General features: G+C 40.6%; 1 protein-coding gene across 6 annotated transcripts in view; it reads left to right on the top strand.

The window, feature by feature from the left end:
- The window catches only part of mapkap1 (MAPK associated protein 1), a 240995-nt gene that overhangs the window by 173771 nt on the left and 48308 nt on the right, over nucleotides 1–18916 (top strand). For 3 of the 6 annotated variants that reach the window (XM_078549906.1, XM_078549908.1, XM_078549910.1), the window contains one exon: nucleotides 4967–5074. The exons of the other annotated variants lie outside the window; for them this stretch is intronic. In XM_078549906.1, coding sequence (XP_078406032.1) covers nucleotides 4967–5074 — 108 coding nt within the window. The remainder of the gene's footprint in view (nucleotides 1–4966; nucleotides 5075–18916) is intronic. 6 annotated transcript variants of the gene reach the window in all.

The following is an 18916-nucleotide window of genomic DNA, read 5'->3' as shown; positions in this document are numbered from 1 at the left end:
GATGACTGGCAGATTGTATCAAATAGCATGCCCCTTCAGCTGTTCACTGTAGGCAGAGTACTGACCATACTCAACTAAGCTATGCTTGCAAAACTCACAACATAATGTCTAACGTTGGATGTGATTCTGTGATTGGGCAGCACTTGCTGAACGATCCTGAGTGTGCTAAGGATTACACCAAAAACCAATTTAAAAGTTATCAGTCGGGCTTGCAATGTCGCTCACCTACGCTTGCTAGAAGCTGCATATGTTCACATGCCCTCTGCCGGCAAAAGGAATATATCCAGACATTGCACCTTCTTTGAATAAGCAAAAGCACAGGGGGCAATAGCTTCCTGGTGCATTCGGCATGGCAATGTCTCGACCAATCAGAGCCGACTTACCAACCAATCAGCACCCTTTTCTCATGCAGTAAATTTTATCGTTCCCTTTGAAATTTGGCATTCTTGTGGCCTTGGTCTTGTAAGATTGGAAGGGTAGCACTATGGGAAATCAAAGAATCAGAGTGGTGCAAACTGGAGTGTTTTTCAAGTTTAGAGTTAATTCAGTAATGTTCCATAAGCAGCAGGCACATTGCATTTGTGCTGCTGCTGGGATATTACTAGTATTAGGGAGGGGAGCATGTTTCCCACTCAGCATCCAGGGTCAGACTGTTCATGGGTCCAAGAGCAGCTGTCTGAGACAGCACAAACTCTGATTTTAATTGCATGGGCTGACTTCTGTGTTTCTTAAATGAAACAGGGCCACTGATCGATCTCAGAGCTGTGTTTCTTGTTCTGCCGACCATTGACATTGAAATGCTATAAGATGTATCTCTGAGCAATTGAAGGGCAATCCTCAGCTGTATTCTTTGTTGTGAATACTGTGTTGCCATCATATTTACAGACTCTGTTAACGGCGTATAGCGGGAGCTCGTTATTTTAGCCATATTGTGACAACAGCATTTTAGCCTTGTTGGCCCCTTGAATTTAATATTAGATTCCTGAAACATGAATACTGGAATCCAAATGCACTCAAATTTGGCAATTTGTTTCCGGCCATTTTCCACAAAGGATGCTATTTACAGTTTTTATTTAGTGAGATGTTAACTTATATCAGAGAGCAACTTTCAACAAGATCATTTACAGCTTTGGCTATCGTGTTCGTAAGTAATATTTTTAACGCGTTCACAAGAAGACCATAGCTGATTTCCGTGGTTTGAACAGGAAAAGGCTGGCCAAAAGGGTTTATAAAGTGAGTGATAGCCAACCTAGTGAATTGTGAAGTGGCCATAACCTGAAACTTAGTTGATCTCTGGTGATCTGCTCAGTTAAGTACGATTTTTATCCATTAGTTTAAGAGTGGATGATGGTGATTTGGTTGCATCCAACTGTCTGGAGAAAATTGGATCTTTGATAAGCGCCCTGTTATCAGAGGGGGCTAGTTTCTCATTTACATTTAGATGAGTATTGATTATTTATTTACTCAACTGAAGTGGGATTCTTTTCCAATTTTAACTGAATTGTCTGTGTTGTCAGTTGAAAGAGAGATAAAGCTCCTGACACCACCACAAGATAACAGCACTTTGTGGTGAAGATAGAAGTTGGAAGGGACCTTTTTCTGTTGTTGACTGAAAGTGAAAGTTTAAAAATTAGAATTGATTGGTTGTGTTTCCACATGTTTTCAGAATTTTCTTTAGTGAAGTTTGTTAAAATATAACCTCTGTCTTTTCCTGTGTGGAGAGTCATCTAAACTGTACACCCAAACAAAAGGTAAGGATACATTTGTACAAAACTGGTGCAAGCAGCATCATATCCCATTTTGTAAAGTAATCAAAATGTTGAATTTGAGCGCTGCTAGAAAAGATGCTTTACATGCAATAAAGGAGATGGGAAAGAAAAATGTGTTTTTAGTTCCTTTACAGCCCTACGTATGTGGATTCTTATTATGTTAAATGTGTCCAGTAATCATACATAACCATAACCAATGACCTTTGTTGTGTTTAAGGCAAGACCTTTGCAGTAATTTAGAGATGAGCAATTTCCGAAGGGCAGGCATTGCTTCAGCCTGTGTGAGTTTTTTTTATTGTCTGCAAACACTTACACTCTGTCGGTTCCATGCTGTAGCATGTTTATGCATACACAGGTTTTTTTTTTACAATTGCAATAATGTGCCTGCTGTCTCGTGTGGTAAAACCCCCAGTTGACATGTAATATCTTAAAGTGTCTTACAGATTATGATCTGTCACTTTTCAGAATTTATATTGATTTACAAAGACAGCTTGTGTTACTGTAGCCATCAAAGATTAAAGCAGCATTGTTACACTACGCATAAATAGGGCAGAGTTGGTAATATTTGGGTAATTTAGTAATTAAACAATGTTAGATTATTTCAGTGCAGATTTTTGGGGTTTAATACTTCAAAAATATACTAAAATTGAAAAAGAATGCTCCTAATAGAAATAGTTTGCGATCATGTTACAAAATCATTTGGAAATGCTATTCGAATCTTGAATAAGTTCATTTGAAGGTTCTCGTTCATGTGTGTTTGTAATAGATGTGGGGGAGTTGTATTAGGTAAGGCACCATTATTTAGAAATAGCTGCATTTCCTGCACCCAAATAATAAAAAAAATCAGTAGAGCTCGCCAAAATAAATGGCTCTTGGGAAAATGGCCGTTTAAATCCATTTGACTTTAGAGCAACTAGCTCTAAATCAGTATGGAAAAGTTTGCTGACATTTGAAGAAGCATTCTCTTCCAGCATTGAATTGTAAAAATCAAAAGTATCATATAGTACAGAGCATGTGTTGAGGAATATCATTTTTTAATCTTTTCTTTAATTTTTATTTTCAGGTGATATTTATGCTAATATTAACATGCTGGTGATTGGAACTTGTTTTCCAGTTATGTCACCATTGTCAATGTCAAACAGGAGAGCATAGCTGCAGAGTAAAGCTTCCTTCACATTACCCCAACAATGCATTTCAATCTCAGCTGCAGAAAAATCATCTTCTGCACTAATTTCTTCTTTCTACTTATCATTCCAGCATCTTAATGGCTTATGAGTGAGATTGCTCATTTTTGTGCCACTTGAGTTTGTGCTCACTGAAACAATATTGAGACTGGCAAACTGATTTTGCTCTCGTAGAAGCAGAGACTGCGCATTTTCATCTCATCTTGTATACACTAGGTTCAAATTCAAGTGCCAAGGGGGGAAATACTAGTGTTCTTATCAACTGCGCTACTTACTCTCCCACTTTATCTGTTACCACCAAAGCTTGCTAACAAGTTAAAAGTTTCAATGTTTTGTTTTCTAAGTGATGCTTGCCAATCGGTTTACCTAAAGCCCAGTGACACTCTTAACTAACGATTATTCACTTTTTTTTTGCTTGAAAAAATTCTTTCGAGTTATCAACAGTCACAGATTGCAACTCTTTCGAGTACAATCACAGTTCTTGGTTTCCGGGAGTGGGACATGAACCCACAACCTTCTGATAATGAGGGACTCCCCCCCCGCCCCATCTAAATTATATATAATCATAATATGCAAGTGCTGCATGTAGAGTGCTTTAACGATACTTAACAGATATTTCTTTGAGTTTAAGTATTAGTGTTTAAATATTTTTAAAAACTCACCTTTGTTGAACAAGGCTGAACTCATCTGGTGCCCATCACCTGCCTTGATAATTTTGGGTTTACCACTGACGATCTTCATACTGCTGCCAGCACTTGCTCTCAGCACTTCTCCTTGTGCACTCACCGCCCAGGTGCAACAGCTATCCTACTCTGCATTGCACATGTGATGGCTGAACTCCGCTCCCAGCTCAACAGGCCTGCCTCAGTTGGCACTTACGGATTATTTTGCAGCCCCCCTAGGAAGTCTCTGCGGATCCAGTTTGAGAGCCACCACTCTAAGGCTAGCTGACAGTCGTATACAGTACGCTGTGTGGCATCCTCATTACTCCACGTGAGTGTCAGGCAGGGTATGTGCCATTGCAGCAGAACGTGGAAGCTTTACAGGTCCATTATAACCAAATGCTCATGTTTTAGGTCACAAATATTGATTGTATTGTTAGGCTGTAATCTGAATTGTACTTAATTTTCACAAGACGCCAGAATACTCCTTTTGTGAGTTGATTAGTTCGGGTATTAAGCAGCTGAGCCATTCAGGCTGCCAGCCAAGATACTGGGTTAAATATCTGGCCTATGCTCAGCCAGTTGATTAGTGATATAAGCACTAGAATGTGCCATTGTGCTTTGAGTTAGGGAAGGGAAAAACCCACCAGCAATCCTGTCTCCAATCACTATCCAGCACCCCACTGCTGGAAAAGCACGTGTGTAGACATTGTGAGGACATATCAGCTTTCTGCCCTGCGCAATCCAATGCCTAAGTCCATGTGTGGCCGCTACTAAAGGATGACTGGAACTATATCCCAGCAAGAACTCAGCACCTCCTGGAGAGGGAGAAAATTGATGCAGAAAGATTGCTTCATTCGTGAGGGAACAAAATAAAATTTTAAATTTGAGTTTGGTATGTCCTCGTTATAGATGATTCTGCAATGCATGAACAAGTAAACAGCTATTAAATTCTAAACAAAAATGGGTTGGGTCGATAAATTGGAGGAGGAAAGGAACAAGAATTTTGATTAAAATTGCAACATGGAAAGCCACATTTTCCTGGAGTCAGAGAATCTGCTTTTACATTTAAGACGGGAGCCACGGGAGAGAAATTCCAAATAAACTTAAATTAATTTGGTACCTGTAGGCTACTGTAAATTGCGGAGCAACATAGCAGATTTGTGCTGACATTTCCTGTTGAGTTAAACTTAGTACACAGGGAAATTTAGATTTTTTTTTTTAGGTCTTGACCACAAAGTTAAAATTCCCATTGGTTTCAGTAAAAAGATTGTTTTAACTACGGTTTCTGCATAATTAGCATGAAAGTTTCTCGTTCACGTTATTTGCTGGCCTTTTTTTTTCATTCCAGGGCATCAGTATCGGCTTGAGAAGCAAAATGAACCTAACGTAGCTGTAGATTTAGATCGTACCTTAGAGAGTCAGAGCACTTTGGAATTCTGTCTGGTCAGAGAGTACAGTAAGTTTGAACTTTTGACTTTTGAACAAATTTAATTTTCAAAATACATGTCAGCAAAACACTGATTAGAAATATTCATGTTTGAAATGCTTGTCAAATGTCTTTTTTTTAAAAAAAAACTATCAAGATTTGGGATATGTACATAATGTACTTTAAAAAGTAATCTGCTAATTAAAAAAGCAATATACAGATGTCAGGATTTGATAACTATCATTGATATAAAATATTAAATGTCTCTTTGCAACTACCGTGATTGCCAAAGGAGCACATTCCTTGACAGTCCTTTACAAAAATGGAAAATTTGAAGAAAATGTTGGCAGAACCTGACTCTGCACTCTTTATCTTTTCTGTTTCAACATGGATGTCAGGACAAATCTGGTGTCAGCAACTTCAGTTCTGAAAAAATCTGCTTCCGCTCGGTTAATTCTAAAATCCTCCATCAAAATTCCTACATTAACCATTACAGAGGTGTAGCTGCATTTATAATTTGCGAACTGAATAATTTGCTTTAAAACACTCTACATTTAGCTGGAAAAAAAATGATGGGGAAAAGCATGTCATTGATTTTAGGACAAATGTGTGACAGATACCACGGATGTTCTCTGCATTTTGAGTAGGAACAAATCTTGAGTGAGGGATCTTGCCTTCAGTAGCCCTTTTAAAGCCTAAACATTGCAAAGAATTATGATTAACCTTGACAGCAGTTTTGTTTTTTCTCTTTTGTTTCAATCACTGAGTGCTATTTACTTCATTGGAGCAACTGACTAGGAGGAATTACTGAGCCTAGCGCTGTGAGGGAGCTGAATTAATATACATAGTTGAAATACAGAATTGAAAAAGTTTTCTTGTATATACTGCATTTTGCTATTTCAAGCTGCTGACTTCTCTCTCCAGCCTCCATTCTCCTCAATCCAAAACCAATTCCTCCAACACAACCAATTGCAACGCAAATATAATTCAAACTGAAAGTAAGCATTCGGATTTTGAAGTTGATGTTCCTTCTAACTGGATTTGAAAAGGATGCTGATCTCTTACCTTTCTGGTAAAGAATCTTATCTTAACAGATTGTAGAAACTGAGACATCTGTATGCTTGGAAAGGATTGTTGGGACCTCAATCTGATTCTAATTCACTTTCATTGGTTTTTACAGTATAAACAGCCCTGAATTTGTTTTCACCTTTTCAATACCAATACTTAGCTTAATGAAATTTAACGTGGAAAAGTTGCAAACCTATACCTAGTTGTAAATTGTGCATTATACATGCAAATTAAAGGGCATTTGATGGCTAGCACAGTACCTATTAGGAATTTTAAAACCTCCTTGTGATTTAACAATGGATGGGAATTTTTTTTACATAGATCTGCTGTTGTAGTTTAATGCAAAATAAGAATTGGTCAGCACAGACTATTTTTAGCATCAAAATGCCACCCTCCCTAGATTTTGTAATCTGCAAAATATCTGGAGTTTTTGAATGTTCTGCATTTTGCAATTACAGTGGAATTTTTAGATTGATAAATTGTTCTTTAACTTATATTTTTCCCCCAGTAAATAATTCGGTAATGATGTATGTCTGTCTGCAATGCAATTTTTTTTCCCCCAGTTACGCAAAATTTTGACAGATTGAGCAAAGACATAGTTTTCAGTAGCTGTTGCTTGCCTAATGATTAAATGGTGCATATTAATTAATCTATTTCCTGTTTCTCAAACAATCAAAAGAATTAAATTTAAAAACAACTAAATTAATTGATCGATATACCAAACACTTGTTTATGATGTTAAAAGGCGCGCGAGGAAATGTAGACAGCCCACAGCTCAGCTCAAAGCCCTTTTTCGTTATGGACTCAGGGAACTGTACGTGCGTGTGTACGTACTGGCTGAAATTGTCACTGCTGCAAGTCTGTGTGCTGGCATACTCTTGACATTGTCCACAATGTGAATTATTTGGTCTCAGCTGGAGATACCTAAGTTGCCAAACACAAGTCAAAACTCTTCAATCAAGGGAAGGAAGGAAGGGGAAATTTTTGAGGAACATTGAAGAATATTACTCAACCTGTTCAATTCTCCTTACAGTCGCGCCACGTTTTGCCTATCATTTACTATTTGTCATGTCTCTTTTATTAATAAACTGAAATAAACTGACTTTAGTTAACAAGTATGGGAACCTGCCAGCAACAGGGTCAGATGAGTTCGGTTGTGCTCGGCAAATCACTTCAACTTATTTGAGGGTGTTGCAGATATGCAGCCATCATAAATTATATATTTAGACATTCAAAAAGCCTTTTTGCACATGCCATGTGAAAGACTTCACTTAAATTGAAAACCACATAAATTTAAGGCAGGGTAAAGGCTGAACAAGCAACCGGTTTAAAAATAGGTAAACCAAGAAGATTCCTCAATGTGCTGAAGCTGAGTGGACCCCCCACACAAAAACTCCTTTAGCTGGACTTAATTAGGCCTGTAACAAGCCTAATTGACTACCGGCCCCAACCTCATCTCCACTAAAATGGCCCTGAGGCAGGATGGAGCCAGGGAACTGGCACATCGGCCAGTGGGGCTAATTTTTAGCCTCACCTCCCTCTGATCCTGGCCCTTGTGGGGAGCCAAAAATCCAAACCATGGATCCTGAAGATGACTTAAAAATGTGTTATTGACGTAATAAATTCAAAGAGCAGTGGAGATTGCCGATGCAGCAGTTTATTGGCAAAGGGGTTTAAATAAGTTATGTAATTGGGAAAACAGCTGAAAACTTAACACCCGAGAAATATAAAGTATTACAGAGGTGAAAAATGATGTAAAACTTCAGTGTGTATAAGTGAAATTAAATTAGCGTAAGGAGGCTTGATGCTTCAGACCCAGATCAAGCTGCAATCTGCCAATCAGCTTCAGGCCCTAGCCCGGCCCAGGAGGGAGGGAGGGAGGGAGATTCCAGTCGGCCGTGGTCTCAGCCTCATCCCACTCTCTGCAGCAGTCGCCATTTTGCACCACCTCTAGCCCGGCCTCCTCAGGGCCCCGGCACTACTCAAGCGCACGGTGTTGGAAAAGGCAGCTCTCCCCGGCCCACTGGTGTCTGAGCCCCTGGACCGCAGCTCACAATCCCCAGGGAGCCCCATTACAGATCCAAGTGGCTCAGGCCGAGGAGGTACCCTGACAGGGGCAGCGGCAGCAACAAGGAGCTGAGTCTGGGTAAGGTGGAGAAATCTAGGTGGGAAGGGCTGGAGGAGGAGGACAGGATGAGTGAGTGGGTCTAGTTGGGGAGGGGGGGAAGCAGTGAGTGAGTGACTAGGGCGTGTGGAGTGCTAGGTGTGGCGGGAGGGCATGAGTACAGGGCTGAGCGGGGAGGGAGGATATGAGCACAGGCTGAGCGGGGAGGGAGGATATGAGCACTGGGCTGAATGGGGAGGGAGGATATGAGCACAGGCTGAGCGGGGAGGGAGGATATGAGCACAGGGCTGAGCGGGGAGGGAGGATATGAGCACAGGGCTGAGTGGTGAATACTCAAACTTTTATAATACACCAAGTGTTACTGTGCTGCTTTGTTGCTGTTTTGGTTTTGCTGGTGTCTGGAATCATGTTAATTTTTATATTCATACATATATACACACACATATATTCATTCATGAGATGTGGCTCAGCTCGCCTTTGTTGCCTATCCATAATTGCCCAAGAGAAAGTGATGGTGCGTTAAAATGGGATCCGATTGGAAAATGGTTTGCGAAGCACTACCATTGTCTTTTGCTTTGCTTCACATGTACATAATTCAACAAGGTCATGTTCTGTTGTTAGCATGGACTTCATCCTGTATTACATGCACTAACTGCATTGCTGAAATGCTGAGGTCACTTTGTTGATTTTATGCAAACGCATTGGTCCACAGTCTTGATGGTAATAGGAGGTAAACCAAGGGAAAACTAACGTTTCTACCCACTTGAAGTCTAATAATTCCACCCATTTGAAGTGGCCTAGAAGTATTTTCATTTCATTACAGCTCACAAAAAGTGCTATAATTACATGATTCCTTGTCACAAGAAATTTTCAGACCTTTCTTTCTGGCAACTAATTTTCAAACCGCCTAGTCTTCAGTCACTCTAACCCCTCTTAGCTATGGGAAAGATTGGATAAGCTGGGCTTGCTTTCCTCAACAGAGGAGGCTGCGGGTTGACTTCACTGAGGTATATAAAATGGAGGGGCTGAGAGTAATTCAAAATGACCTGTTTCCTTAGCAGGTGGAGCACAAAATCGGGAGTATAGATTTAAAGTAATTGGTAGAGGGATTAGAGGAGAGGTGAGTGAACAATTTTTATCAAGGGGGAGCCTGGGTAGAGGCACATGTTCTTACCGCATTTCAAAAACACATGGGTGTCAACTTGAAGAGCGTGACCTCCAGGGCTACGGACCTCATGCAGGAAAATGGGATTTGGCTGGGTAGCTGTTCGTCGGCCAACACGGACGTAATGGGCTGAATGGCCTCCTGTGTTGTAAGTTTTCTATGATTTCATATGACTTAGGGTGCCTTAGCCCCAACAAGGATCCAGAGCAACGCAAATGAGCCTCCTAGATGTGGTTTTCCAAGTACTCAATAGATGGCCTATTGGAACCATTGGACATATACCTAAATTTAAATGGTTAAGCAGAAATTCCTCCCAACCTCTAAACATTGATGTTTTCAAAGTCAGCTCCATGCATTCTTATGTTCAGGCATGCATGGAGACCTCTCTTAAACAGGACAGTTAAGCACTGCAGAGTTCTGCCTGGTTGAAATAACTACTGCTGTGAGACTTAAACGGGTAGCTGCACTGTATGTGCACCTTTTGTCTTTGTCAATTTCTAACATCGTATAGTTATTGGTATTCAAAGCAAATTAGTGTTAATTTATTAAAATTGGTTCTAAGACTTCAGAATTGCACGCAGTGGAAGCTCAATTCATACATTAAATTTAGTTGGGGAGTTAGTGTAGGCAATTTGTTTAATTACAGGTAATAGCTGCGTATCATTACAGTAATTCAATTACAGTAATATAACTGAATTATTGTGTGGGCGGCGTCCTTGCTTATTTATCTAAATTGTATATAAAGTTCAAACTCATGGCTTGCATTTTAAAAAGGAATTTTTTAAAAATCTGTCATCTGTATGTTTGGAAGTACATGTTGGGATTGGCATGAAACAGCCACTGAGTGCCACAGGTGTAAGTGTGTTACAGAAGATGCAACACAAGTAGTGGGGCTTGTTTACGTAGCATTGGGGGTGGAATATGAATTCCCTGAAATATTACTTCAAGTTGATCACTGTAGAAAAAGTAAATTATTGGTTTGACATGCCTATGAAAAAGCTGCTGCTTTGTGCTGTATACTATAATGTAACAGTGCAGTAGATCAGAGGTAAGTTTAAATTTGTTTTACACAAAGGTTCGGGTGGAATAATGAAATTTACTAAATTAGTCTTTGCTGCTAAAGATAAGTTCCTTTCCAAAAGATTCTTCTTTTCAAAATGCACCTAATGAAATGGAGATTTCGCTGAAAGCCAGTTTCCTTTCAAATAGGACAGCATGCATCATCATCTTTTACTCTACGTTCAGATTGGACTTGAGTAGATCACCAGTATTTATACAACACCAGTAATCGATGGGTGTACCTTATTCCTGCTCCATCATCCAAGCTGTTTCTCGATGTCAGAATCTTTAGTTTTTTTTTATCAATGCTGTAGTTTGCGCTCATCTGAATTTTCTCCTCCTGTTTCTTCTAAGTTCCAAATACACTACCTTTTGTGCTCTTCCCCCCAACCTCTGATGTACTGATGTCATCGTTTCCTGATTCGTCTGCACATCTCTTGCACTTTTAGATGTTGGGAATGTCCTGTCTTGCACTTAATTTTATTTTCTCAATTCAAGAAATTCTGTACTCCTCAACCAGAAGTGCATTTTAGAAAAAGTGCCGTCTTTGCTTTCTTTAGGGAAAGCTATTTTTCTCCTCCTCCTAGACTAAAGTTGACTGCTGAACTCTGTTCTTAAACTTCTCCATGTTGCTTTCCACAGGCCATTCCAAGGACAGCCTGGAGATTAATATCTCTGCTTTTGTTTTTTATGCTTCCCCGCAATGTAACTGAAGTGGAAGAGAGAAGAGTTGAAAATAAAACTCATAAATATGTGGGACAACATTTTGTTCCATTGAATTGTCTAACACTGCTCTTTATCGTTGCATAGTTTAAAGCTGGTTTTAAATTGCAATTCTCTGTACTTTTGCAGCAACTACAGTGTAAACTGGCATAATTTAGGAAGCTAACTATAAATTTAGGACTAACTCAGTTATAAAAGTAGTGCTACATGCTCATGAGGTATCTGTTTGTGAAAGGGAAGGTACAGAGTAACAACTTCAATTAGTGTTAACCTTCATGTGCATGGGAACCAAAGGCAAACTTGATTGAACAAAACAGAAGCATAGACCAGGAATTATATGGTTCTTAAAGGTTTTCCTGTTGTGTAAGAATACTTTTAGATGGTCAGTGATAAATATCTATATGATCTTTTGTTACTGCATTAAAGAACTTGCTCTTGCTGAAAACAAAGGTATAAATATGTCAACTCTTCACACTCGGACTATGAAAAAGAAACATAGGATCAGATAAAGATGAGTGCAGCATGGCAGTGCTATGCTGTAGTCAGTACTATTGGTAATGAAACGTAAACTGGTGATTTATATATCTAGTGTTTAAGAAAATATTGCATCTTCTGTAATGGAGGACAGTGGTCCTTTTTAATTTTGTTTAATAAGTATTTTCAAGGTTATAGAGGGATTCCACGAGGTATTAAATAGAAATGGCCTAATATATCAATGTGTACAGTCAGGCTCTTGATTGGTCAACTAAGAGGTCACTTTTGAGGGCAGAATGATTTTGTTAGGGTTCATCAGTTTAAAAACAGCAGACTCAACCTGAACACATCTACAGGGCTGTATGATCTTATTTAAGATAATTTAGAGTAAGAATTTTTAGTGTGTGTTACAGTGAAACCCAATTGAAGTGATCAATTTTGATGGCCTCCCCCACCCCCACTCCCTCCCCCTCCCAGCGCCCCCATATGATACTGTAACTGAATGAGCACCAAATCCAAAGATGACAATCCCATAATGTTTTTAAGGCAACTGTCAACCAAGAATGGCCAGCTGGCAAGGTTGTTAAACAGCTAAATAGTGTTGATAGCCGACAAGCCTGTTTCTTATCATCTTGTTTTCGGAGCCCAGCTCAAACTAATCACAAATTGATTTTTATCCATTCATGGGATGTAAGCATCACTGGCAAGGCTGGCATTTATTGTCAATCACTAATTGTCCTAGAGAAGGTGGTGATGAGCTGCTGCCTTGAATATAACTGAATGCCTTGCTAGGTCATTTCAGAGAGCAGCCAAGTGCCAAGCAGATCCCTGTGGGCCTGGAGTCATATGTAGACTAGACCAGGTAAAGAGGACAGATTTCCTTCCCTAAAGAGGGTTAGTGAATCAGTCAACCATCCAGTCATTTAACGATCGCCACTACTGATATTGTATTAGTTTTTTATTCCAGATATTTCCCCAGCTGCTGTATGGGATTTGAGCTCATATCTCCAGATCATTAATCCAAATCTATGAATTACTAGTCCAGCAACATAACCATTATGCTCCTGTACACCAACTGACTTGCCTGATGAGTGCACCCAACATGTGTGGCTTTAATCTAAATAAATTTGGGAAACGTGATTTGACCCTTTTTATCTGCAGTTTTTACATACATCTCAGACTTTAAAAAATAATTAAACTGCTCCCAAGAAATTTTTGATCTAGCGTTGAAGCTGTGAGCAGTGCAACTGAGTGGAAAGAATTTATTTTTCCTCCTCATTTATCCTCCACATAGAGATGGAAAAGCCATCTTCCAAATGGAGAAAAAATGGCGACCAGCACATTTGCAATCAGTGCAGTACTGATAATTCTGCTAGTGTGTTTTTGCTTCAAACCAGAGATCTAGCATATCACTAATAGCATTCCAAGAGTCTTCCATTGATGACACCTGAAAATACGCAGAGCAGATGATTGAATTTACAGCTTCAGATCAATCACTTCAACCATGCAAGGTTTTGGGGGAATTTTCTCAGGCTGTTGGGAGGGGGGAAGGGGGGTGGGGGTGGTGGGTGGAAGGGGGGTGGGGGTGGTGGGTGGAGTGGTTTAGGGGTAAATGGGGTGGCAAAGTCCCAGAAAATGACATCAGCTTGAGATCCCAACATGATTCCACCCTCGGCCATTTTTCCCCAGGACAGGGTTGAAGGAGAGCAGGGAATCCCTATCGATCCATTGGTAAGTAATTAAGAAATGGTTGAGGTTGTTAAGCCAATTATTATTTGTTTTAACATTAAATCCTGAATTTTCTAAACATGGAACATATTTCTCAACCTGTCAGCAACTCACCAAGGTCACAGTGAGGCAAATGCACAGTGGCAGGAGCTTCTTCAGTGAAGTTGAGAAGCTGTGAAGGCTTTGATCAGTTACACTGAAGAGCTCCAGCCTTGGCCATTGAGGTGGCTGTTAAAAACACTTCTCCCAAAGAGTGCTTGGTCGGCACTTCACCTGACTAGCACCTCACTCCCTTCTGCTTCTCTGCTTCATGATGGTATGGGAGCAGCTTATGCAGCTCCAGCTTTTACCTCTGCTGAGGTTCAAGAGCAGAGACCACACTGGCTGCAGGGCCAACACCAGTAGCAGAACCAGTTGTCTTCTTCGCAACTGCATAGCCCTCCACAGGGCAGATGGGTGGACACCATGACCCAGTTCGAAAGAGGTGAGACCCCCCCAGCACAAGGTCAATTCCCTCAACGTGTGTGAGCACCAGTGCCTCAGGAAGCTCCGGCTGTCACAGCAGGTCATTGTTGATGTCTGCAGCCTCCTGGAACATGACCTCCTTTCCAATGTACGAGGTGGGTGTGCATTTTCAAAGCTGACAAAACCTTCCCACCCCTCCTTTTCATTCTTGTGATTGCTGCAGCTTGAAAAATCCAAGTGCTGGTGAATTTTTCTGAAACTTGCTTGGGGCCCTTTTAATTAGAAACCCTACCTTTAACAGAATGGACATGCCATCTTGCCCATCGCTCCGTAATTGGTCAGGGAGCCCAGAGGCAACTTGCACAGATTAACTTGTGCCCCCACACAAACCCTGGGATACCCCCTTCCCCAGTATAGCCCTCATTTTGCAGCCTCTTCCCTTGCCTGAGGCCGCTTTCCCCACTTCCCCAAGCAAGCCTTAGCCCTGCAGCCGTACAAAACCACCCCCTGTAAATTGGTTTGCTCTGGCAAAGGGCAACTCCAGAGCCCACACATCAAGGAACTGGGTTCCAAACCTGAAAATTACCTGACCATTGCACCAGGGACTAAGTTGGTCAGGTTCAGCCTTTAGTTTCCCTTTGGCAGAACCTGTGTAATACCAACATATTTATAATCTCGCTGATATCGGTTGAGTCTTCAAATAACCTCGGCAGAAATTTCTGGTCCATCATCTGAGTCAGCTGATGTTGCTGATTCCAAGAAGCTGAAATGATGAAAGCCATATCTGTGAAGAGGAGGCAGAAGCTTCCACCTCATTCATCAACTTTCAATGATGTTCCATTGCACAGATGTAATACTTGAGTTGCCTCTAAATTGATTTTGTGCATCCCAGTTCTCCTCACTGGATCTACATCCTGGGTTTAGTGGACCTTTATAGTTCACCTAATTATTTATATTCATTCCAAGGATTTAGCTTTGCTGATGAGACCAGCATTTATTGCCCATCCTTAATTGCCCTTGAGGAGGGGGTAGTGAGCCAACTTCTTGAAGCACTTCAGACCATATGGTGTAGGTATACCCATAATACTTTTTAGAAGTTAGTTCCAAGATTTTGATCCAGCGACAGTGGATCAAATGGCGATATATTTCCAAGTCAGGATGGTGTGTGGCTTGGAGGGGAACTTTCAGATGGTGGTGTTCCCATGCGTCTGCTGCTCTTGTCCTTCTTGGTGATAGAGGTCATGGATTTGGGAAGTGCTATCGCAGGGGCCTTGGCGAGTTAATTTCACAGATTCCTTTCTTCCAATGGTTATGTAGGCAATTACTGAGAGAAGTGGGAAAAGTTAGTCCATTTGCTCCTGCTTCTAAAAAGTCTGATCAGATATCCAGTCCCAGCGACAATATAAGATGCCCTTTGTATCTGCTAGTTCATGGTTCCTCAGTGGTATTAAACTAGCAGGCTAAATATGATGAATCATTTGTACTTGGAAAAGCACTGGTATTCACAACAAAAACCTAACAAGTATCGCAATGGGGAAAGCAGTTGTACATATATCGATTAAATATCTATCCATCTATCCTGGACACCTTTAGACGAGAATAATATCGCATCCAGGCTATTGGATCAAATTTGTTTGCAAGCAAGTAGTTAAAAATAAGTGCAACAGTTTCTGCAGAGTTTCAGGCTGTCGGTTCTCTTTTCAGTTTGACGTTTTAAAAACTCATTGCAATTAGAAGTGGCCTTGACCATCAGAGGTCTGTCTGGAGACTTCAATATGGGCTGCAGCCTAGAGATTCTGCCTTACTTGCATGCTTAGCTGAGAATTTTGAGTTTTGCATTCAACCTGTCAGTGAAATTATTACCAATTGCTGTCTCAGGAGGTCATCTCCCTTGAGGAATATCTGGCTGGGAAGGATAGTGAAGGGAACTTGATTTTCAGCATGGTTTTATGTTTGAAAATTACCATAGGTTTAATTTTGTTCTGTCGGCTATGCAGGCTAATACCGCCCTGAATCTTGCCTCCTCGTGTCCTGTGGCTTTCACTAGAACTGTTTTCGAACCTTTCCACTCCACAGTTCTGTTGCACAGCATATCAAAATTATGGGTCTTTCGTCCATGTTGTTAATGTGACATAATGGGCACTCATGTTTTTGCTGCTGTCTGATGATGAATCACTAGAAAATAGTCATTTTGATGTCGAGGTCTTTTGGTATTCTCTGGGAGGCCTTTGGTCTTCTGCAGCGTTAGACATTTTCGTTCCATAAAGCAGCTAAGCAAACTAGCAGTTACTCTGAAATCTTTGCTGGACTGTGGATTTGATTTGGCCCACTTAAATGCTTATATACGTATTGCATTTCTGATGATGATGTAACCATCTGATGATTTTCGAGGACCATCCTGATGCATGCTTCTCAGGATCAGGCCAATGGCTGGTCCTTGTTCTTATGGTGCATTTAGTCATGGGCATCTTCTTCAGAGTGGATCCATTCTACTTCCATTCTTGCACCAGTTTTTTTACCAACACCGAATCGCTTCGCTGCAACATAGTTTTTTTAACGAGTTAGCAAATGTTATGACCTTTAGCTTCAAGCCAACTTCATTCTTTTTGCCGGAGGAACCAATTCGGTTCATTGTTTGCCACATGCAACCTGCTCTGTGTGGGCATATTTTAAAATCCCGCGCATCCTCTTGACAACATGGCCCGTTTATTGCCTGTTTGATCCCATATGCCAACAATTGAGTAAAACGTGCATTTATAAGGTCAAAAATTGAGGCCGACTCCTAATGCAATTATAACATTTCTTAGCAGAAAAGTGTAATCGACTTATACACTGAGTATAGGTCAAACCATGATTTTTGACGCTGACAAAGTAAGGTCATCTTATACCCTGGGTTGACTTATGTTCCACTATCTACAGTAATTTTTAAAAATTCATTCATGGGCCAGAATTTATTGCCCTTGAGAAGGTGGTGGTGAGCTTCCTTCATGAACCACTTCTGTCCATGTGGTATAGGTGGTACATCCATAGTGCTGTTAGGATACAGTTCCAGGATTTTGGCCCAGTGATGATGAAGGAATAACGATATATTTTCAAGTCAGGATAGCGTGTGGCTTGAAGGGGAACTTGCAAGTGGTGGTATTCCCAAGGGCTGCTGCCCTTGTTCTTCTAGGTGATAGAGGTTGTGAAAAGTGCTGTTGAAGGAGCCTTGGCAAGTTTCTGCAATATATTTTGTAGATGATACATAATGCTGGTGCTGTGCACCGATGGTGGAAGGAGTTTAAGAATGTTTAAGGTGGTGGATGTTATGCCAATCAAGCGGGCTGCTTTGCTGTGGATAGTGTTGAGTTTCTTGAGTATTGTTGTAGCTGCACTCATTCAGGCAAGTGGAGAGTATTCCATCACACTTCTGATTTATGCCATGTAGTGGTTAATATTGGGATTGGAATTTCAAATTACTTATAGCTATTGGAACATACTTGGTGGGAACTCTGGATTCCAGGATGGTGCAGCAGTAAGCTGTGTTTCATTCTGCGTGCAATTTTATCTATTCATAAGTGCCCATAGCATCTACTAAATCTCTATTGGAATTGTATGTGTTCTTTTAGCAAAGGACTTGCAGGGTTGGTAAACAGAAACTGATGTTTGATCAGCCTCAATACATGTGTTGTGAGACTAGAGTAATCCTTGGCCATCATCCAAAGTTCAACTGCCCTCTCTGTTATGACTGATGCATTTGGTAAAGCGGAGTTATTTTAAAAATCCCAGAGGGAAATTTTAAAACAACTGTCATAACCTGTAATTTTAAGTGTTATGTTTGAGATGCGACTCTAAATTCAGGAATCAGACCACCAGTTCTCAAGGCTTTGCATTAAATTAAATGAAGCATTTTATTAATTTACACAGGCTAAAATATATGGCTACAAATTACTACTATCATAACTTTTAACAAATTCCCAAACTAATCTCCATGAAGGCAACAGCAACCCATAGACTTAACCAGACACTAGGCAAAGCATTTTCACCATACAAATTCAAAATGAGGTTCTTTTCAGATTTATTCCTGTGGACAGAGGTGGAGGCTTGCAGCTGCCTTTTGATCTCACATTGCCCCTGCTCTGCACACCCAAAAACTACTAAAGTTATACCTACCAGCCCCATTGAATGTTAATTCTCATTGTATCAACAACCTCTGAACTAAACCTCTCTAACAATAAAAACCCCTTTCATAGTACCAACTTTATTAGCAATATAAACATATTGCTTGGTAGCTGCTAGAAAGGCTTGAGTTTTCACCCCACTTCTTGACTGTTCTATTCAAAAAATGCAAATGCACGCTATCTCTCTTACATATCAAAACTAGTACCCATAAAAGCACCCAGACCAGCTGTCTTTAAACCAATTAAGACACACCTGCAGACTAAACCTCTATTTTAAAAGAAAAATATTTTCCAAAATATATATATTAATAGCTTCATGACACCTTTGACTCCTCCTCCTTTAGGCATGTAGCATGATTCCCTTTGTGTGGAAGCAAAATGCACTCTCACTTCCATTTATAAGAAGAGATTGGTTTCAGCACTTGACCTCATTGCAGCCTTGATCCAAACATGGACAAAAAGCTGAACTCAAGAGGTGAGATGAGAGTGACTACCCTTGACATCAAGGCAGCATTTAGCTGAGTGTGGCATCAAGCAGTCCTAACAAAACGAGTCAATGGGAATCAGAGGAAAACACTCCGCTGGTTGGAATCAGAGCTACCACAAAGGAAGATGGTTGTGGTTGTTGGAGGTCAATCATCTCAATCCTGGGACATCGCTGCAGGAGTTCCTCAGGGTAGTGTGCTAGGCCCAACCATCTTTAGCTGCTTCATCAATGACCTTCTCTCCATCATAAGTTCAGAAGTGGGGATATTCGCTGATGATTGTACAATGTTCAGCACCATTCACAATTCCTCCAATACTGAAGCAATCCGTGTCCATATGCAGCAAGACCTGGACAATATTGAGTTTTGGACTGATAAGTGGCAAGTAATAAATGTCCCAGGCAATGACCATTTCCAAAA

This window comes from Cetorhinus maximus, chromosome 10, assembly GCF_964194155.1.
Source record: "Cetorhinus maximus chromosome 10, sCetMax3.hap1.1, whole genome shotgun sequence".
Classification (NCBI taxonomy): Eukaryota; Metazoa; Chordata; class Chondrichthyes; order Lamniformes; family Cetorhinidae; genus Cetorhinus; species Cetorhinus maximus.
Note: the sequence above shows the minus strand (reverse complement) of the source record. Positions and strands in the feature narration are given on the sequence as shown.